The sequence below is a fragment of the Amphiura filiformis genome, chromosome 8 (genome assembly GCF_039555335.1).
Source record: "Amphiura filiformis chromosome 8, Afil_fr2py, whole genome shotgun sequence".
NCBI lineage: Eukaryota > Metazoa > Echinodermata > Ophiuroidea > Amphilepidida > Amphiuridae > Amphiura > Amphiura filiformis.
Window position 1 is genome coordinate 20,662,044 of NC_092635.1, and position 23,132 is coordinate 20,685,175.

A 23,132-nucleotide genomic window follows, 5' to 3' on the forward strand; every position below is an offset into this window, starting at 1 on the left:
ATGCCTGATTTGCAGTAATTTTTAAGGCTGTGTGACCTTTTAACCTCTGGTCAAAACATGGATAGCCGAAACAAAGTAAACATACTTATGAGACCATTTTTGGACCATAATGTACATAAGGACCAGTGATTACACTGACAAAATTTCAACGGTACAGCTCTTTCACTTCTGGGCGATGTCAAAAACTTTTGGATACCCCCTCGTAATGGTCACATACATACACACAACATCAAAGTTACATTAATTTTTCAAGACTTCAAAGGTCCCTATTGTTACATTTTGTAATCCATATCTGAAATACTTATTAAAAATGTGAATATATTCAAATACTGAATCCTCTCAGGCTCTACTTCGCTTGAATGTACAAGAAGTATAAACTTACAAAATGTGTTATAGAAATAGTGTTTTATTAGCTCATTCGGACGGTTTCACATATATTTTTTTTAATTTTATAAATTACAATTTTTCACAGACTTAGACCAAAAACAAAGCTTCATCTCAAGTATTTAATGAATGATGAATATTGAAGTTGAATGAGTACCCTAAGTTGCTCAGAAATAGTTATGGTTCAATATTTTGTATCACATTAACAAAAAACTGCTGACACCAATACGTTTCTGGTCAGTCAGGTTTTATTTTGAACTAAATATTGCTTTATTTCTTAGAACTAAATTGTTGCATTTCGGTACTTGTTCCACTTCAATATTTCAGAAATTCATTTTACACATTTGAACCAGTCAATCATGATATGTACAAATTGTTTTTCAACTTTGCATATTAAGTTATGAAACTTTTTAGGATTTCATTTTATTTCATTCCTTTTAAAACCTTTGGTAATGCATGCAAAAAATACCCACCTCGCATATTAATACATTTGTTCCAAAACTTAAGTTGTAACTGCTAGATAAAGAAATCAACAATCATGGCTGAATAAAAAGGTTTATGACTAATGGCTAATTTAGACATAATTGAGGGTGTTAGTGTTTTCTTTCCCTATGTGAAAATATGATTTTCTTGTGTGGTAAATTTCATTTCTATCGAACCAATTTTAGTACCAATATAGTTGTTCAATATGTTCTCTTTACAAATAAGTTTTCAGATTTTTAAAATAATTTTGGTATACCCTCTATCGTATTTCTTGAATACATATTCACATATTTATAAATATTTACAAGTATTATACATTGAGTAATGACAAATATTATTTTCTCTTGCCTGCATTGGTTTGACTCTGGGCCAGTTTTGCAAAGCTGGGTTAGAGGCAAGGCAACACGCTGGTGAAGTGATGTAATAATCGGACTAACTACAATAGCAATAGGTGAAAACAATTTTTGAATACATCGCACTGCACTACAAGCAGGTTGCACTCATCATCAGTGTATTTCTGCAATCATAGATTGAATACAATACCGGTCTTTTCAAAAATACTAATCTTACAGGTGCGAGTGATCAGCATGATATGGTTCAATGCATAGGTACCATGTGAATGTACCAGTGCAGCACGGTATATTCACCTATTGCTATGGTAGTTAATCCGATTATTACATCACTTCGCCAGCGTTTAGGTCGGTGAGCTAGCTGTATTTTGATATAGAAGCAAAATGCATGAAAAAAGAAAAGATCTGTATGTGAAGAAGTAAGAATTTCTGTAGTTTGCAGGACTAATTGGCCTAAGTAGCTCTACATGTACCTCTACCTGAGCATGAACAAACACAGTTTACAATTTCATTCTACATCACAGTGTAAGACCTACAGAAAACACAAGTGACACAATTAGTCAATTATTGTAGAAATAGCTTTCATTATATATTTGCAGAAAACATCTTTCTGACATTAAAAAATATATTAAGATTCCATTCACTTTTCAATAAAATAGGTCCTGTCACAATGCCCACAGTCAACATGCTAAGTGCAATCATTCTGATGCCCCATCCCAAAGTGAAAATTCCAACCATCACAAAGTTCACACTGAATAATGGCTATTCCAATCATTGTGATGCCCCCACTGGGAGTGTGGTTGCCATTGTTGATGGTTCTCCAGGGTGACCTGTTTTAATTAGCCAATGATTGACATCTTTTTCGGCCTTGTGAGAATCTAAATCTGTATACGCCACCACTTCGTATTCTTTGCCAAATGCAGTCCTGAAAAACAATAAGAAAATGACAGTTTTCAGAGTGGGGTGGGAAGGAACTAACATTGCACAGGGAGGGACAGCTTGAAAATCATGAATTAAATGAAACGGCTGATCAATCGGTAATAGATTAGGGAGTTGGTAAAATTGTTCGTAATTAAAACTCGGAAGGTGGTGATGCATTTGTAAAATTGCATTTATTTACGAACCCCGAAAGACGGGTGACCGCTAGTTGATTTAAAATAATCTGTAGTGGAAATAGATTAAGACGAGAAATGGTGCCCTTTCAGTTGTATCGGGTCATGTGATATCAAGGGTATATAAACCAGTGCGCCCGATCATTCTGGTCCAGTGATGCCAACGCCGCGCCTTAGGTGCACAATTGGGCTACTTGGCGATCACTTGCCGCTACTCAAAAAAGCATGCCGCTACTTGCCTAAAATTGGGCTACTTTTGCCAGTCTCAGGCCGCGGCAGTAATTTGATGTATTTTCCTTTCAATTTAGCCGATTTATAAAGGTTTTGAGTCTTTGAAGCTTCAAATTGAAATTACAATGGGTTTTGTGACCATTTATTGATCGGTCAGTAACTTCCCAGTTAGTAACGGAAGTTTCAAAGTCAAGTGCTTTTCCGCCCAATTGGGTGTTTTGCGTTTTAAATTCGTGTAAATCCGCCCAAATATCCGGTATTGGGCTTTTTTGGAAGCTTAAAAATTGGGCTACTTGAGAATCCTTTACCGCGGCCTGGCGAGTCGATGTGCCGCGCCTTGACGCTGAAAAGTTTTGGCAACACTGTTCTGGTCATTGGTTATACCTCTGTCTCTCTCTCTCTGTATCAATGCCACTACCACTACCACTCTGGAATCCAATCACTTGGATCTGCCCATACTCCCAATAAATGATCAAGAACATAACATAGATCCGAATCCCTGCCTGCTTCAATAGTGTGACCAGAAATTGGTAAGACTGTGCGGATTTGCCGCACGCCCACGCCACGAGTTGCCTAAGACGCTCATATACCTGATAGATTTCCGCCAACCTGGGATGATGCAGAATTTACAAGCCTGACACTTTTCAAAAGTGCTGGTATTTCTGGAAATCAACTAATCTTCAAGTTTAGGTAAGAGATAAAATATTTGCAAACAACACCAATGATACTTACTTGACCATGCAATCACTTAGAACACATAAATCCTGGTTGGATTTACAATGGTTAAATATGATCTTCTGATTTGCCTGAAGAAAAACACAACATATAATACATGTTAGCAGACACATAACATCTATTTCTTACTTGTGAGTATAAAGAGTGTATTTTTAAATGATAACGTTGCTTGGAAATTGTACAACCCATGTTAAATTGATCCCATTTGACAAACTGTCTGTTTTTTCACATTCACTCGTCCTAGTCCTGCACATTATCTGAAGTTTTAAACATATAAAAAGTTAGCGGGCCTACAATCCTGGAAAAAATAGTTGACACACTTGTACTAAACAATTAAATGTGTGCCCAATAAAAATTAGAGGTGAGTGAAACATGCATGTGGTACAAGTGAAGTACAGCTTTACCCCTGTATCACCCTTCTCACTCCCCATCTTTCAATACTGGAGGGTCTCAGACCTGTTGACAACATGGCTTGGTCCAACATTGAATTGGGGGAGCAGAGGAAGAGATATACCGAAATACAAGAAAATGATGTGACATCAATTGATACATTTTCATTGTATAAATATTTTAACCATAATCAAAGTGATCACAACGTAAAACCTATGGCATGTAATTGAATCTCTGATGGAAACTAGAAACATAAATATTATTGAATTAACTTACTGGTACAGGGAGTCCTTCAGTCTCAAAGCGTATCTGTGGGTTGAAGTTGAGTATTCTCCATTCTGTGAGGTAAGGACTAGGGGTCTGATCTACAAAGCTCACAAGCTGTTTTCGAGACTTCTTAGCTGATGACTGGAAGGTGGCTATATCACTCTGAAGTCTCAACTGTAATGGGAAAGAAATTTAAATATATTAAAAAACTGATCTCAAATATTCAATTACATATTAAACATGTATGAGTGTGAACTACCTATGGTTGATATTTAAAAGACTCAAGTCTCAGAATTAAAGGCCCATTCAGTGATTTGCTTATCCGGACGATCGTAAATTTCATCAAAATTCAGATTTTGGTATCTTTGTCATTGTCATAGATGTGCTAACACGATTTTGGAATGTGTAGCAATTTTGTACCACTCATAAGCATGCGCTCCCAAATTTGGTGAGCATTTTTGCTTCACAAATAAAATTGCTTTTGAATGCGGACCCTGCAGAAGCACTGTCAGGTTCTGTGGCCCACTTTTAAATTACATAATGATGTTGCTATGAAAGTGCCAATACTGCAAGGCTTAGAAATGGCAGTAGTATAAATACTGTAATGCTACTGATTTTAGAATTGACTTACATTTCCTCCCATAGAAGGGAGGGTGCATAGGTGGAAATGTTTCCCGTATGTCAGCACTGTACCTTCTCTGATTGCAGGATCCACTCTGAAAAGTATAGAGAAAGAAATGATATAGTGATGGAATGTTACTTCGCAAGTTTACAAACTTATTGCTGCACAAGAACATGGCTTATTAACAAAAACCTACAATGCACAAAAAAGCATGATGATATAGTCACCTATAAAAGTGTTCTTGAGATACGAGAAATAAAATGTGTTCTGTGCAATTTAATACCTCAATTGTATTTGAATAAGAAAGGGGAGTGGCAAAAGTCAAAATTTCAAACTGACAAATAAAACATGTTCAATTCATTGGAATGATTTCGGGTATCTTTGAAATGGACTCATAATTGCAGGGTGACAGTTTAACAGGCTTACAATATATGTGTTCATCAACATAAATATCAGGGCAGTCACTTAAAACTGTCAATTAAGACTGAGAATTCCTGTCAGTCAAATTGGGTACACATTGAGGGAATTAAAATTGAGTATATACTGAGGGAATCAAAAGCCCCTTGCCATATATTGAGATGAAGTGCCAAGATATAAATTAACAGGTATCAAATTTGTAAATATAACATAACAGCACCTGCATTAATATTTCATAATATAAGGATCTAATTTATTCTTTAAATGTCCGTATTAAACTTTATTTTAAATAATATATATTATGTGTTTTGAAATCTTTTAAAAAGTGCATTCTGTAAGTGTGAGCACTAACTTCATTACCCATGTGAAGCAACTTACGGTACAATAACAAATGTGCTCCTAGCTGATGGTTCCAGCATCCTGCTTGCTGATACATTTGAGTTTGATGTGTTGATAGCTAAGGCATTGGCCTGTCTTGGTTCCACACCAGGCTGTGTTCTCACTTGACACGTATCGGCTTCATTAACTACCATTACACGGTCCCCAAAATGAACAAATCCATCACTAGTAACTGACAATTCTGTCTGCAAATGGACAAAACCAAATCAAGAGATTATTAAAAATAGAAAAGACAATGCACTCAAGAGTGTTTGTGTGCTTGAATATATTATTTATCTAAGGATGGGAGGATCTTACTTTTATTGCCTTTCTTTAGGACCTAACAGTGGTGTGTAGCCAGGGCTTTTTCAGAGGTGGGTGTGGGGCAAGGCAACTTTCAAAGGGGTAAACTTCGACAAAAATTGGCTAAAAATCTGCTAGGGCAGCCAGCATCCCACAGGGTAGGACTAGACTTATCACAGGAGCTGCCACCTCATCTTGGCTTATACCACTGTGACCTTACACATGTCCTTACTATATGTACAAACAAATGTAGTTTAATCAAGAATAAAATCTGTCATATGACCCTAATATATAGGCCTATAAAACTATGTAATACATATAAGCCAAAGTGTGTGCATGTTCCTTGCCAAAAACACATTTTACCAAACACATTGAAATTATCCTTCCAAATCTTCCAAAGGACAACTAATAAGTGTGTCTTAAGAGTAATAATGCTTGTGTGTAAATCAAATTAAACTTTGAAAAGTAAGATCCACCTTTTACATTTTGTGAAAAAGTAGAGGGCAAACTTTTTCTAGGTACCGTATGCTGGGATGAATGCGGTATTTCAATTTGTATCTCTTGTAAATAGTAATATAGCAGAAAAATGTTGCTCATTGCACAGTCTTACCTTTCCCAAGACACTCTCTCTTAATTGAGAAGCCTTCTGGATTTCTAGCTCTCCTCTTTCTCTCTTTTCAAGGAAATCTTTTACCATGTCCTGAAAAGTAAACAAATCAGTTAATTGGAGTTGGTATACTCGGGTATTGCACCTGTTTTTTCTGCTTCCCTAGGACTAGCATTAAGGTGGTACTACACCCCTGCCTAATGTTGCATTTTCCTCAAAAATTATAGCACATTGGGGACAAGTAAGATATGTATATTATAGGGGCAAGGACTACAACTACTGCACTGGAAATTTAATTTCAGTACAGACAACAGTTGTGGAGTTACAGTAAAAAAAGAAGAAAAACCAATAGTTGATCAATATTTGATCAATAAATCAATAACTATTTTGTTTTGAGTTGCTGAGGGATGCCATCCATAAACGACCAGCTGGCTAGAAATAAATCATGGTAAAAAAAAAAAAAAAAAAGATTGTTTGCTTGTCCTCCACCGACCAACCCTAATATGGAAAATCTGGAAAAAAGGTTTTTGGAAATTCCAGAAAACATTTTTGCCATCCTGAAAATCCTGAGAATTTTTTACAGTTTCTACACAGTTTTTCAAACATGAATGAAGTGATATACAGCACATAAATAAAGTTTTCCAAACTCGCACATAAACAACCTTCCTTCCTTCCGTTAAAGTGCAGACCACATATAGATATGGATAATCACACTGCGGATAATTAACCTGAATGTGTACATGTACCTTTTTCCCATGAAGTGTGAAGTCTCGATACTGGGGTCTTAGACGTAAACAAACAACACATATGTGACCGTGATGTTAAAACATTAAAATAAAAACCGTACTGTGTATTTTCTCCTTGTTTTTTTCATCTTTTACTTCAGCTTCCACAAAAAAATTGTTCAAACAGGAACTGCATACTACTGGTCAGCTGGCCTGGTTTAAATAATACCTGCTTTCATTCAAGCTTGTTTTGATTGAATACTACAAAATACAAAAGATACATCATACAGAAAAAACGCAATGCTAAATTTGAAAAACAATCATGCAATCTTTGTTTTGTTTTACAATTTTGTTTACTTTTTATGGCGTGATAAACTAAACAGTACGACAGCAACTTCGTGACCTCTTTTGTTCGACAGAAAATTTATACGGGTTGGTGAACACGGGTTACGTAACACAATGTTAAAATTTTAGCCGCAAACGCTTTTTATCAAAATAGCTCCAGAAATGGAAGACACGGGTCGTATATTGCTCCATTTATGTACCCTGACCACAGATAAGATATCAAACATTTGTGTAAAGCAACAAATAACGTGTAAAAGTTGAATTAAATGAAAAAAAAAGAAGCTTGAACATGTCCAAAGTAGCTCGGAAAATGAGAAAAATTGCATGTCACGAACACAAAAATGTTCATATCATCAAGCAAGAAAAAAGCGCCGGAATCAAGAATGGGTGTCATAGAATAACTAAAGTTAGCTTGCCTGAAAATTTCGTGATTTTTGGTTGGGGTATATTTCTAGTCGTATATTGAACATGTTGAAATGTTTATCTTTGTGCGTGACTACTGTCACGCCATATATTGTACGGCCGTTGTTTTTCTTGCAAAGAAACTTTCATTGTCAATTGTCCATTGTTGGTTATTTAACTTGAAAATAATACTCCCAACGTTCAAACAATTTTAAAAGTCAGCATAAAGGTTTGTGTTACATTATTTGGACGGAGTTAATTCATTCCAGAAATAGAATCACGAGCGAGCCAATGAGTGGGTATAACATTGCGAATTAATCATATCTCTGGTATGGCTTAGTGGTAAATACATGTATTTGGAAGTTCCATCTTGGTTCGAACCCCGCAAGCACCTCTCTTTGATTTTTGATTTGATTTTAACTCATATTTTTAAATCCTAGTTTTCATATTTTTATTAAAGCCATAATATACAATTTCGGCAAATTTGAAGTTTTGTTATTCCAAAAATTATAACAATATTATAATATTAGTAAATAACTGTCAGGAAGGTTTTCATGTTACATTTGAAGCAGAAGTAGCGAGATAAAAATGAAAGAAAACACTTAATATCTTGACCGCTTAATTGTGGTGTTCTATGGGGATTAGTCTTAATAAGACATCAAAGTTAGTTGCTCTATCTAGACAACGAACTTGGCTGATTCCAATTAGGTGTAATCCGGGTTGTAAGTTGGACATTGTGTAAAAATTACAAATATGCCAAAATATTAGGTTTGAAATTCGTGCATCTCATGATTTTATATGTATGCATAAAAGCTCATAAAATATGTTGCCGATGGGGGAGGGGTCTAGTCCAATTAAAAAATCGTGAAAATCTGTGTTGACGTTCCTTTATTTGATAGGCCTATAATACCGGTATATAGTCTTGAACTTTTAAAAAATACTTAAGTTTGACATGCTTTATTTTATTATTACATATTGTCATTGAAAGCTACTGAACTGAAATGCATTTTTTAAAAGATATGAACTCGAATGTAGGATTAGGCTTAAACATGAACAAGAAATAAATCATGAAAAAAGTGAGCCTTCAAGCTGACATTCATTTAGGCCTATATTATTAAAGACAAAAGGGAGAGGAAAAAAGAAAAGTAAAACTAACTGAAAAATTCCACATCATCGACAAGATAACATGGGAATCGAACTCTCAACCTTCCGCACTGCAAACCTGCGCTCTGTCCACTAGACCATCGCAACTTGTTCGGGCAAAGGGTATTCTTTTGCTATCTTATTTCTCGTTCAACATGTTCAAGGATCGCACTCAACAACAATCTTTTTAAAACTGCTTGTACTTCAGTTAAATGAGATGATACTACCTTCTTTGACGACTACAATATTTTGTTACACAATAGAGTATTTTGCATTTATAAAATATATAACAATAGACGTTTTAATTGCTATAAAATCAATATAACATACATAATATACAGCGCCGGCTGGGATCAAGTTCGTGAAGCATCGTGACACTTGCAACGTGCGCCTACGACACGAGGACTCAAAGAACACAACTTTTCAACCTACGACTAGGTTGTTCCACCGCTCATTTTCGCTGAAAATTTAATACAAGCTGTGGTTAATTAATGTTTATCATAACAGAAAAACATTAGACCGGCGTTTCCTCAAAGCTGTAGATATAAGCATTTTAGTGATCGTGACATGCATTTTCTCTCATTTTTTAGGCTACTTCGCGCACCAAAAGCAGTCATTTTTTCCACAATAATTCAACTTTTACACGTTATTCTTTGCCTTATACGCATGTTTCATATCTTATCTATGGGCTCAATATGGAAATGAAGGGAGAAACGACTCGTGTATTCCATTTTTTTTATGTTTTCTGAAAAACCGTATTTGCCACCTGATTTTCAATATTGCGTTACGTAACAGCAGAGGTCACGCCGGTAAAAATTACCGGAAGTGAGCTAAGTTGCTGTCGTACTGTAAACACGTTCTGCGAGCTGGCAATTTTGCGCAGAACGCCTGTCCTAGCTTGCATGCTTGCCTAGCCCTAGCGTCACGCAAAGTTGATCGTGCACGCCGGCGCGATAATTTGCGTATGGGTGCGGATGACTCGAATGCTGGACCCAATATCGATTGACTGGTGACGTCTGAGAAAAGGGTCTTTTAAAATAACTAGCGGGACACCCGTGCTACGCGCGGGTCCCCGCTAGGTGAGTAAATGGGCATGATGGGAGTGTTCACTAAAAGGTAGAATCATTGAAAAGGTCAATTTTATTTATCTGAACCTGACCCTCCTTAAGCCTACGTTTCCATTTTAACTTCTTTCTTTCTTTTTAGTTTCTTCTACATGGGCCAATTTTGTTCCATTAAAAAAAAAAATTCTGTTGCTAAGCTTGCGATTTTCCGTTACCATGTTTTTATTTATTCAATCCCGTTCCCGTTATTTTCTAAATCTGTCCTTTCTTACATTTCCCTTTTAGCTTTTTTTTTGCTGCATAGCTGGTGATTTCCATTTTCATGTTATTTATTTAATTCTGTCCTCAGATTAATAGCTTTCAGTTTATTTAAATTTCCTGATCTTATTATAGCTTTTTTTTCTTACATTTCCTGAAGAGTTTCTTTCTTTCCTTCTTTAGCTTAATTTATTCCCGTTTTCATTTTGTGACTTACTATAACCCACATACTCATACAGCCTGTTTGTCCTCATTTTGTTTTCTTTTTTTATTTATAGTAGGCCTACCTCTTCATGTTGTTTGAACTTTTTAACACACATCTTTTTCCCGTATTTATTACGCTTCTGGTCGCTCACCCGTAATATCATTCATTACGTGACTCTGCGTCGTTTACGCGTGCCATGGCGCCGTAGTGCTGCGTTACCTGCGCGGTATCGCTGCGTTACGTGAGCGGCTTGGCATTAGATACGCCCGTGCGACGCGCAGGGCTAACTGCTTAGTAACTGACTCCTTTTTTTGTTTACTAGTAGGATAGTAACAGACCACATTTTCACTGATTTTGAGGCCAATTCTTGACCGTTTTCAACTAAATAAAGTGCATTACCATCTCCGTATATTAATCGATATCCCGTATGAATTTGACGACATTTGGCTGGAAACTGACGGAGCCTGTATACACATACATAGATAGATAGTCACAACATTCCCCTATTTATAGTAAGATGCGCATTATTATGATGCAATGCATGAATGATGGGGAGTCACTGGTAGTGGAATTCAACAACCACTCAACCATGCCATGGCATAAACAAGAAGCATTTTGACAGGCGCGCGGGCTGGCCGAGTTTTCAACTTGATCTACATCATACTTACCTCTTCTAAACAAAGATCTTCATTCCAATTCCCTACTCTAACAGATGGGTTATATGTTCTTACACTCATTTTGTCAGGTTAAAATAATAACAATCGGTTCTCGAGTTCCCGAACTTTTCTTTCCGAAAGCTTCCTTGATCACTTGGCAACCAGCAATAGCCTAAATCCGTTTGAAGGCCACAATCCTTTGCGTACCTTCAGCACATCGCAGTACGTGCGTAGATGTTACTAGACTCAAGATCTACTCTCCAGCAGCCACATGAGTGTTTCTAGATTGCATTCAAAAATTCCCTAGGCTGCCACATCAGGGTGGTGGTGGTGGGATGTGGCATGTGTGTGTGGGGGGGGGGGTCAAATCCGGGGATCAAATAGGAAAAGTGGCCTGATCTTTCAGGACAAATTCAAAATTGAGGTATTTTACAGCTTTCACAAAATGTCAAATAGCATTTTAGGGCTGTGTAATATTAATCGGAGGTCTTATAAAGCCTTTTATAAGGCTTTATAAGGCTTTTAAAAGGGCATTTAAATGATCCACAGCCTCATCCCCCACTTTTCTCAAAAAAAGTTGAGATTTTTATATCACTGGAAACCTCTGGCTACATAATGTTTATGTACAAAATATTTCTTGCAGATTAATTCGTTTTAATAGCAAAGATATCGTGAAATTTGAATTTCGTTCTGGTGCACCAGAACGAAATTACAACGCGTTGTCTATGGAGCAGTGTAATACACATAATCATGCATAACTTCATGAACGCATAAAATCGGAATCAACTGAAATTTTGGGAATAGGTTTTTTCGAGGATATCTATTATCTAATGAAAAATGACATAAATAGAGGATGCTAGGATCACGAAATACTCCTTTAATGTACAATTTCCGTCAAATTTTGATTTTGTTATTCTTTATTCAAAATGTTGAAATAATATTAGTAATAACTGACGGTAAGGGTTGCTGTCCATTTTAAAGGAGTATTTCGTGATCCTAGCATCCTCTATTTATGTCATTTTTCATTAGATATCCACGAAAAAAACCTATTCCCAAAATTCCAGTTGATTCCAATTTTGCGTTCGCGAGTTATGCTTGATTATGTGTATTACACTGCTCCATAGACAATGCGTTGTAATTTCGTTCTGGTGCACCAGAACGAAATTCAAATTTCACGATATCTTTGCTAAACGAATTAATCTGCAAGAAATATTTTGTACATAAACATTATGTAGCCAGAGGTTTCCAGTGATATAAAAAATTATCTCAATTTTTTTGAGAAAAGTGGGGGGATGAGGCTGTGGATCACGAAATGCCCCTTTAAGTTGAAATAACAAGGTAAAGTGAAAGAAACCCCACTGGTTATTTTGGCCATTTAACACACAGTTCTATGGGAGGACATATTATCATAATTTTTAAATTATGATAATATGTCGAACTTTGCTCTGTTGACCTACAAAGACAACAAATTTGGCTGATTCCATTTAGGTGCAAGTTGGGACATGTGTAAACATTACAAATATGCAAAAAATCAGGTTTGAAAAAAATTAACCAATTTCATATTATAAGATTGTACATTATGGCTTTAAAAATTCTATGATCCCCCCGTATATCCATGACCCCCCCCCCCTTCCAAAGAAAATGACAGCCCCTTAGGGCTGTGTAATATTCGGAGCCCTGGTAGGAGGGCAAAATTGGGGGGAGGGGGCAAAAATATTTGGCAAGCCAAAGGGGGGGGCGGACAAGCAATTTTTGGCAAGCCGAGAGGGGGGGGACAAGCAATTATTAACACACATTCTTGGGGCGCCTTTTAAATAAAATGCTTTAAAAAGGCTCAGGAAAACAGTACAAATGCTTTATGCAAATTATCCTGCTTGCTGGGCTCGCAACATTGTATACAGTAGACAGACCATTAAAATTTGCAAATTGGGATGACAATTTGACATGTTCAAAGGGGGCAAAGATCAGGGCGAGGGGGGGGGAGGCAATATTTGGGGTGGGGCAAGAGGGGGGGGGGGGCAAGCGATTTTTGGGGAGCTGTTTGCAAATTTTACCTGGGGGGTGCTCATAATTATTGCACAGTCCTGATTGCAGGGTCAGCCTGAGACAAAAATTGAGGAAAAGGCCTTCCTGACGGTGTGAAGTAGACAAGGCGGAAATTGACAAAAAAGGAGGTACCGGTAGGCTATTTGACTGAAAAAAGGACTGAGGTATTTGAGGGACAAATAGGAAAGATATGTGGTCATAGGGGAGGTGGGTAAATTTAGGGGTCTTAATCAGGGGCCTAAGGGGCTGTGCAATGATTATGAGCCCCCCCCCCCTCCGGAGGTAAAATTTTCAAATGGCCAGCCAAAAATCTCTTGCCTCACCCCTCTCGACCCACAATTAAAAATCTTTGCGCACCCCCTTGCACATACCAAATTTTGGGATCCCAATTTGCAAACCTAAAATGGCCTAGATACATTTTATTTAAAAGGCACTCTGTGAATGTTTTTACTCAAAATCGCTTGCCCCCTCTTGGCTTGCCAAAAATTGCTCCCCCCTTTTTGGCTGGCCAAAAATATCTTGGCCCCCACTCCATTTTACCCTCCCAGGGCTCATAATTTTTGCACAGCCTCTAACCTGAAAGGATCACACATGTTGCAAAGTTTGTATCTATAAATACTAAAGAGTTTCATTCAGGATTGTTTCAAATAATTGCCTGGGAGGGGCCAAAGATAATAGAAAAATACTCAAAATCAAAAACCCAGAAATGACTGAGAAGCTGTGTGGATCACAAGAGGGGTAACAAAACCATGAATTGAGACATACGGATGTATACTTTGGATTATGTCTACAACTCGCCTACGACTTGACCCCTAAGGCTACAATCACATAGAAGTATACTATTCGGGTATACGGTGCACGTTTGGCAGGTGCACGTGTGTATAGCTTAAATCGAGCAAGGTAATTTCATAGTACCGGGTCACATAAGAGGGCACTATTCGAAAAGGCTGTATACCTGCGTATAGTATAGTATGGGAATCGTGCGTGTTTGATTTTAGTGCAGCGTATACCGTCCTAATTTTAAAACTAAACCACATGTGGGTAAATTTATTTTTTTAATAGATGCACTATCTAATTCTGCACATTTTGACACCTCATTGAATGCAATGTGACCTTAAGAAGTAAAGTTACAAGCATTTGATTAGACGAAAGGTTCCGTTTTAAAATTGGCAAACTGACCTATATAGTGGCCTGATCGAATAGCGTATAGCGAATACAGTATACTTCTATGTGATCGCAGCCTAAGCAAACAACAAGCTCATTGAGACTACAAGTCCCACAAGATCAAAGTGCAGTGAGCCTGGACATTTGTGATCAACATGACATAACCTGTCACCAAAAGCTCAGAAATGTGCGTTAAAACAGTAGATGTCTCAAGAATATGTTAAATAGGGTTAGGGGTTACGGTTGTTAGGGTTAGGGGTTAGGGATAGAGTTTATAGGGTTAGAAACCCCTGACCCTAATTAACATATTGTGATGGTCTGTCTTAAATGAGAAATGTACCTAAAACACAAGAGTTGTCTATCAAAAAATCACCAATAATGCAATAATGGTTTCAAAATGCACACATAACAACAAAAATTTAGAACATCACATGAGTGCATTTATGTAAGAACTTAAAGCATTTATTTAATCTTTTTGAACCAGCTTGTAATTTAATTGCACAAATATATAAATGTACATCATGATCATATTGGATAAATATACACAATTGAGAACAAAGATTACATAATTATACATACCACACAACACTAAAGGAAATCCACCCAATTGGATTTTTACATGAGGAAAACATAATAATGTACATAAACATAACAGGTCAGTGTTTTACTATTAATTCATTGGACAAATGTGACCTAAACAGACAAAATGAATTATCACCATGATTTATATACTTGATTTTGCCATACAACCAAAATAAAGGTTTAAATTCTTTTGCAATTATTGTTTACTGCAAGTCCAATTCCAATGGATTTTCAGTATAATTACCATCTAGTAAATTGACACAAATGTGGATATCTATATCAAAAGGATGCACTTGTTGGCTGCTATGTTTATCTCTTTTTACATAATAGCTAGGAATAAATACCAGACTCATCTCAAGTGGAGGTCACTTCAAATCATCTACAAGTCACATAGTTTAGGAATAGAGAATATTCCCAAACCATTTTTATATCATGTAAAAAGAGACACATGTTATATAGATGTACACGAAGAGTAAATAAAAACAGAGAAATGATTTTCATGACAAATCTCCTTTTGCTTGAACATGCAACATTTATGTTATTATCCTTTATAATAAAATGTCATTTAACTAATCAATATAATGGAAGGTACTTAATTTCTTACCAGAATCGTAGACAAATCAGTAAAATCAAAAAACTCAATTTCTAAGGGGGTCTGAGAGAGTTTGCAAACAATATCAAATGGAGAAAACATTGCTTTATTTTGATAGATTTGGACACAAAAATCAGTAATTTAGAAAATAATAGACATTATTGTGAGTGCCACATCAAGCTATTGAACTGTGTTGTGGAATTAACATTTCATAACAAAATCATTTGATTGAAGGTGAATTAATGACACGAAACAAAGCACAGATCTCGGATTGAATTCATAAAAAAGTGAGCATTATTTTGATATCTTTATCAAATTACTATTAGAATATCTGGAATCATAGACCCTAAAAGTCTTTTCAGGGTCAATGCTTTTAATTCATGACTAGTGCAATGATGACACATATCCATGTCAGAAGTGTAAGTATGGTTTCCCACATAATATTGAAGCAAACATGTGTGATTGCTGTCTCAAGTTAACTCAAATGCTACCATCTAATTCACCTGTTTACATAGATACCAGATTTAGTGATCACCAAATTATATTATCATAATTATGTGCCGACTATTTACGAATGCTGTGGAAGATTAGATACAGGTGTTGGAGAGCCGTGACATGTTAGCAAATACACGGTGCTCCTTTGAAGGAGGGAATTAGGCTATAACAACAACTATGGCCTCATACAGTTCACTATACACAGCTGTCAATGAAATAGTGAGAAATCTTTATACCTTTTAAGAATAAAATAATGTATTATACTGTTGGTAAAAACTAGATCAATTTGAGACACATACTGCACTGCATATGCAACAAAATTGGGTGTATCATTGTATGATATTCACAAGTTAGACTAGTAAAGACTCAATTGAGGAATTAAGCTACTTATGGAATAAAGCTGTATAATCCTTCAATAGATGATTTCTGTGCTAGGCTAGTTCCATGTGGTTTTACATAAAGTTTTACAGGCATCATTGCCATGTCCAATTACAGGCAAGTAGAATACAAACAAAATTGTAAACTCACTTGAATAATTCTTGGCAATACATAAAATATTCACAAGGCTATAGTTTACTTGAATTAATATGAGCATCACAAATCAATGTGTTTTGATGTCATGGATGATTCCCTATTCGCTGCCATAGTACACATTGTTCTAAGCCTGGGCTCATACACCTGTTCCGAATTATGATTTGCCATAGGCTTTGTGTTGTGATCATTTCGACAAGTGGTTCGTAACAAAGAAAGCGTGAGCCAGTTGACATAGTAACAGTCATATTCTAACATGCACTACGCCAGTGAATAAGAAGCTGACTGCATTATACATGTCATGATATAGTTTACATACTTGTTAAAGATTGATATATATGATTTTATATAACTCATACATGTACAAAACTTCTTGTCATTTGATTGGCCAATTACTATTGATAATTCTTTATATTTTTAGCATCAGCTCATTTTCCATTGCACTCATGCAAGCTACCATGGCAATGCTGACAAAAGCATAATAGCGTATGTGGTGACTACCTTGACTCACCAGTCATTATAGGTGTGGGTGTTGATTTTAAATAAATATAGTTTAGATCATGTAAACAACAGCTATAAATTATATTTCTGTCAAAGCCAAAGTAATGAAACTATTCCCCTGCCAAGAACAGAGTACAAAAAGCGCAGTCTGTCATATAGAGGTACTGTAAGCGAGAATGAACTAGAAAATAATGTCCAAAACTCTTTAACATTATATACTTTAAAAAAATAATCTTAAACAGTAATGCCAGTAACTATGTAACCATAAAAGTATCATTTTGGGCTTTGACAATTAATAATTTTCTATTTGCAATATGTTTAAGCCTAGATAATAAGCTGTTATAATTGTTTTGTTAATTTGTATGTTTGTTTATACGGCTCCACCCAAGGAAGACAAGCTTTGTCGAATTGGGCCTCAGTGTTGAAATAAAGTCTAATATAATAGTACAGATACCTGTCACACACACACATGAACCAGTAACGAATCACTTTGGCTAATTCAATTTTATGATAAAATAGCATTTCATTTTTTCAACCAACTAGTCAGTGCTGACAAAGCAGAATCCAATGTGTTCAGCATAGGATTAGTTCCTCTGTGTTTCAGCATTAATGACCCAGCCTCAGCCTCATAGCCTGCTGTCTTCAGCTGCTCAGCAATAATATTGACCTTTGACCCCTGGTTGGCTGCGGTATCCAGCAGGTGCTCAATTACAGGTCCAAAGAATGGTGTTGATATGATGTCTACAGTGAGATCACAATCAAGGATGAGTTGTAATAGTTGTTGATCGTAACAGTTGGAGTTGATCTGAAAAGAAAAACAACAATAATTTTGAGACAATATTGATTGTGAACATGTGCCATATAGTGTGGTTCCCCTAAAGTTTGTTAGTGACGTTGGTGTACATTTTGCTGTGTGCAGTATCAAACCGGGCACGTAAAGTTAATTGTTCAGACTGTACATGTAACGCGTACAATGGCGGTTTGTTGTAGTGCTGTAATCGATAAGCTTTCTGGGTATCGATATGTCGGGAGGCAAACATCCGACATGTCGATACTATTATCGATACTCACGCAGTTTGAAACACGGATTTGAGTTTACCAATTTTATTATCAGTAAGTTCCAGAAACAAGTTAACAACAAGTGTATTGAAGCCTAACAGCTAAAACTACATGGATCATGCATCAAACAAACGAAAGTGGTATTGCAAATCCGCAATTTGAGATAATCTAAGCATGTGTGCCATGTCGTTTGTGTATCGATACTGACATTGAGTGTTTCGACATGTCGGAAGTCTATGTATTTTCCGACTATCGATACTTACGACAATCAATTACAGCACTAGTTTGTTGGCATGCTTGCAGCACCACTGCAAAAAAGCACCGATGTCACTACCGAACTTGAGGTGAGCCACAGTGTAGTACAAGTACATATAGCATGTTTTCAAGAAATATCAAAATTGAGATTGGTATAAATCTGCACGGATTATGAATATTTGATACCAAAATTGTTGTCATGTTGCATTTCTTTTAAAGACTGAAAATCACACTTTCTCAGTCCTCAAATTAATAATAAATCATTGGAAAGAATAAAAAATAACACTTGACACCATGGTTTTGCTGTTCTATGAATAAACATAAGTTGACTTAAAATGTTTCTGATGACAACTTCCAATTTACTGATAGTGTATACACCCACTGACTCAAACTTATGTAATGGCATTTGAGGCCAAAATTGAATTGAGACATTTTACTTGTGTAAGGGGTCTGTCTCCTTAATTCTGTGCTTTAATTCTTACCTCTTGTATTTGTTGCATGTATTCAGTGATACTGGCATATAATGATGACTGTCTTGTTACTAATACTATCTTCATGCCACATAACATATGGTTGCCTTTGGTTAATTCTTACCTCTTGTATTTGTTGCATGTATTCAGTGATACTGGCATATAATGATGACTGTCTTGTTACTAATACTATCTTCATGCCACACAACATATGGTTGCCTTTGGTTAATTCTTACCTCTTGTATTTGTTGCATGTATTCAGTGATACTGGCATATAATGATGACTGTCTTGTTACTAATACTATCTTCATGGCACATAACATATGGTTGCCTTTGGTTAATTCTTACCTCTTGTATTTGTTGCATGTATTCAGTGATACTGGCATATAATGATGACTGTCTTGTTACTAATACTATCTTCATGCCACATAACATATGGTTGCCTTTGGTTAATTCTTACCTCTTGTATTTGTTGCATGTATTCAGTGATACTGGCATATAATGATGACTGTCTTGTTACTAATACTATCTTCATGCCACATAACATATGGCTGCCTTTGGTTAATTCTTACCTCTTGTATTTGTTGCATGTATTCAGTGATACTGGCATATAATGATGACTGTCTTGTTACTAATACTATCTTCATGCCACATAACATATGGTTGCCTTTGGTTAATTCTTCATATAACAAAGTAACACACTGCAATCATAAGGGTAATATCGTGAAAAGTTTAACATCAAATTAATCAAATCAGTCAAATTGTTCAGTATAAAAGATAAAGGCATTTGGAGCCAAAGGGGGCTGCCATACATGTTTGAAATCAGTTGATTATTGCCTACATGATGGATATGGGTGTATATTTAATATGTCAGCAAACAAAATTTTAACACTAGCTGGCTCCAGTGGAGGGGTACAAATATAGGTCTTGTTTTGGGGCCTCTGGTATAATCATTAATGACACATTTTTCTTGGTCAAGTTTGGTATAAAATGGGTAATTTAATAATACCCCAATTTCACCTAACTGTAGCCCAAATTTCACAAATTTGTTGAAAATTTTCACTAAATTGTGATAATTTGGCCGAACAATCTTGGCCTCCGGTACAAAAATAGGTCAATATCTTCTTGAATATTGGTATAAATAATGGCCCACTTTTATATTCTCGGTGGCATGTTCCTACCCAAACTACACTAGCCCCACCTCAGTACTGGCTTTAATTAAGTTCTACAAAATTCCTTTAACAAGCGATACCAATCTAAATGTCCAAGGCAAAATGTGTAATGGTGTCCCACTGACCCACTCCCCAAATTTATCTGTTCCCACCTGCCCCTAGATAGTATGTGTATAATGGTAAGTACAAGTATGCTCATTGAAACTCTGAATACTCAAAAGTCAAATGAAACATGCAAACTTTTAAATAGAATTTATTTGAATATGAACCACACTTCACATTGGATAATACTTTAAGTATCTTTCAATGTGTTTTTAAGTTATGATGTGTCTATGAATTATTGTAAATGTTAACAAAGTCCATCCCTGAATGAAGCAGAAAAATCTACAAGAACTGAAATAAATGTTGACTTACCTGGTCTGGTAATGGATTAGAAGCTTGGAGACTTTCCACAAGATCAACCACTACTTGTGGATGCTCTTGGATGTCTTGATGGCGAGAAAATGCTACAAGTAATTGCACATAAGGCTCTTCCTCTGGATTATCACTGTAAACAAACAAGGAATACAATAAATGCAATTGATCATCTTTTTACACCAATTAATAATGATAATTTTTAATTATAAGTCAAGACTCCAGTTCTTATTCTATTTGCAGCTTCCACATTCTCACCATTTCTGCAGAACTTTATTTTCAAACTAAATTAGTGAAAATTTACCAACATTTCTCTACTTTTCCAATTTTAGGTCACTTTACTTCACTTTTGACCCAAACAAGAAACTTCTTTTTCTGAAAACTAAGAATAACTACTGACCCTTTACACAGTCATCCCATAACAAGATACTACTTGCAAAGTATGTATTGTGTTGCTTACACTTTTCATACGCATGTCTTAATTATCGCATATGCTTTTGGTGAAAGCATTGGACGTGTTGGGTTAATAATCCATGCAAGGATTGCGAGAAACACACACAAACTTTTGTGCATGCGTTTTACACATCATAGAACCTTGTTTTGGTAACAGAATGGCAGACCCATGCAAAGGATAAATAGAATATCCTCCATAACCTAACAATAACCTATCCATAAGCCCTAACCATAAAACTTAACAATAAAGCACAGGACATTCTATAGTTATGGTGAGAGCTTAAATATGTGTGTCTATAATGATAAACCCTGCCAATAAAGCAACTTGGAACTGTGGAAAGAGTTGATACCTCTCCAATTGAAACCCAACCTAATCTGAACACAAGTTTATACTAAACTATAACTTTCACAAGTTTTACAAATAATAGAGATTTGTGAATTTATACTACCATTACCTTTTACTAGTAGCCTCTACAGGCCACTGCTGTAACAAGGAACTCAATGCCATTACCTTTTACTAGTAGCCTCTACAGGCCACTGCTGTAACAAGGAACTCAATGCCATTAGAGTCACGCGGTAGCCGTGACCAGCAAGTTTTAAAAAAAAAAGACTGATAAAGAAGACTAATAACAGATGCTCCCATGAGACTATATTTACAGCTAACATTAAAACGCTTGACTTCTATTGTTCGATGTTATTTTTTTCTTTTTATTAAATGTGGCTAAAACCATGCTAAATGTTATTTACAGTCCCAGGTGTAATATCTTGACAACTCATTAATTCAAAAAGGGCCACCAATCCTACAGTCAATTATTGTTCGTAATAAACAAATGTTTTTGCTTCCATTTCACGCGGTATTTCATAGCGAAAATTAGTTGCAAATCATACTGATCCAGAATTTTTGGACACTGCTACAGGTCTACCTGGTTATCACCTTCACACCACTTTTTCAGATTCACTTCCAATTATACCCTAGCAATTTCTGAAATACCTTACATACAAATTCGAACCCCATTCGCCAAAAATCAAGTTTTTCACAATTCTTTTGTTCTTTTCGGACGACACATCAATTCATATAATAAATATTGTACATCGACACGCTATTTCACAGCCGACTCCCGTGGTCTGATGGTAAATGACTTGGACTCCTAATCTGGGGACTGGAGTTCGAATTACGATGACCAAATTTTTTTTTTTACAACCTTTTATTAAACAATTAATTTTCGTTCATCAAGAATAACATAATTTTAAACATCTGGTGCTATTGTGATATTTTTATCAAAGCAAGATGTTTTATTCTCAGGGAAATTGTTTATTAAAATTACCCCCCCCCCCGAGACTGCAGGGCTTGAAGAATGAGGGAAATTAAAAACCACAAATCGCGAAAGACCGCCAACAACCGCCGCTCAATAGGGATGTCAAACTAGATTGCCCGCAAGAGGGCAACAAAGAACCACAAACCGCGAAATATGGATATCCAACCAGTTTAAAAGACAAATTAGCCACCGATAGAGGCCAGGGCCTGAACAAGTAGAGAAATTAAAACCACAAACCGCGAAAGAATGCCAAAAACCGCCGCTCACTAGGGATATCCAACTATATTGGCCCGCAGGGCTACAAAGAACCACAAACCGCGCAATTTGGATATCATACAAATTAAAACCACAAACTGCGAAAGACAACCAACAACCGCCGCTCAATAGAGACATCCAGCTAGATTGCCCCGCAGGGCTTTAAAAACCACATACCGCGAAATATAGTTATCCAACAAGCTTAAACTATAAATTAACCCCCGATAAATGGTAGGGCATAAAGAATGAGGGAAATCAAAACCACAAACCGCGAAAGACCGCCAACAACCGCCGCTTAATAAGGGAAATCCAACTAGATCTATAAATCTAAATAACTATCAACCGCGAAATTTGGATATCCAACTAGATTTCCCCTGAGGGCTAAAAGAACCGCACACCGAAGTATAGTCATCCCGATAGAGGGTAGGGCATGAAGAATGAGGGAATTTAAAACTACAAACCGCGAAAGACCGCCAACAACCGCCGCTTAATAGGGAAATCCAACTAGGGCTACGAAGAACTATCAACCGCGAAATTTGGATATCCAACTAGATTGCCCCGCAGGGCTACAAAGAACTATCAACCGCGAAATTTGGATATCCAACTAGATTGCCCATGCAGGGTTACAAAAATCACAATCATTAAAACATAATTATCTTGCTAAGTCGTGGCACTTAGACGCTTCCGTAGTACAAGCCTTGCTACATAGTTTCAATTTGAAATCGGACTGACTCTGTGTCTCGCTGGCAT

The 23,132-nt window shown here is 36.4% G+C and overlaps 3 protein-coding genes across 3 annotated transcripts in view; all 3 read right to left on the reverse strand.

The window, feature by feature from the left end:
- Nucleotides 1-667: 667 nt before the first annotated feature.
- LOC140158786 (cilia- and flagella-associated protein 161-like) lies at nt 668-11,278 on the reverse strand. The gene is made up of 7 exons (XM_072182002.1): nt 11,090-11,278; nt 6,283-6,372; nt 5,370-5,575; nt 4,584-4,668; nt 3,962-4,126; nt 3,293-3,366; nt 668-2,142 (listed from the first exon to the last, which is right to left on the reverse strand). The coding sequence occupies exons 1-7, from the start codon at nt 11,156-11,158 to the stop codon at nt 1,989-1,991; spliced, it is 843 nt and encodes a 280-aa protein (XP_072038103.1). The 5' UTR covers nt 11,159-11,278; the 3' UTR covers nt 668-1,988.
- A 5,799-nt stretch (nt 11,279-17,077) lies between these two features.
- LOC140158787 (NBAS subunit of NRZ tethering complex-like) lies at nt 17,078-18,982 on the reverse strand. Its single transcript, XM_072182003.1, has 2 exons — nt 18,785-18,982; nt 17,078-17,793 (listed from the first exon to the last, which is right to left on the reverse strand). Exons 1-2 carry the CDS (start codon nt 18,869-18,871, stop codon nt 17,512-17,514), a joined length of 369 nt encoding a protein of 122 aa, XP_072038104.1. The 5' UTR covers nt 18,872-18,982; the 3' UTR covers nt 17,078-17,511.
- A 159-nt stretch (nt 18,983-19,141) lies between these two features.
- LOC140158788 (NBAS subunit of NRZ tethering complex-like) overlaps nt 19,142-23,132 on the reverse strand; it is a 72,959-nt gene continuing 68,968 nt past the window's right edge. Inside the window, exons 54-55 of the mRNA XM_072182004.1 lie at nt 20,359-20,491; nt 19,142-19,473 (exon numbers count right to left, since the gene is read on the reverse strand). Coding sequence (XP_072038105.1) covers nt 19,255-19,473; nt 20,359-20,491 — 352 coding nt within the window. The 3' untranslated portion in view covers nt 19,142-19,254. The remainder of the gene's footprint in view (nt 19,474-20,358; nt 20,492-23,132) is intronic.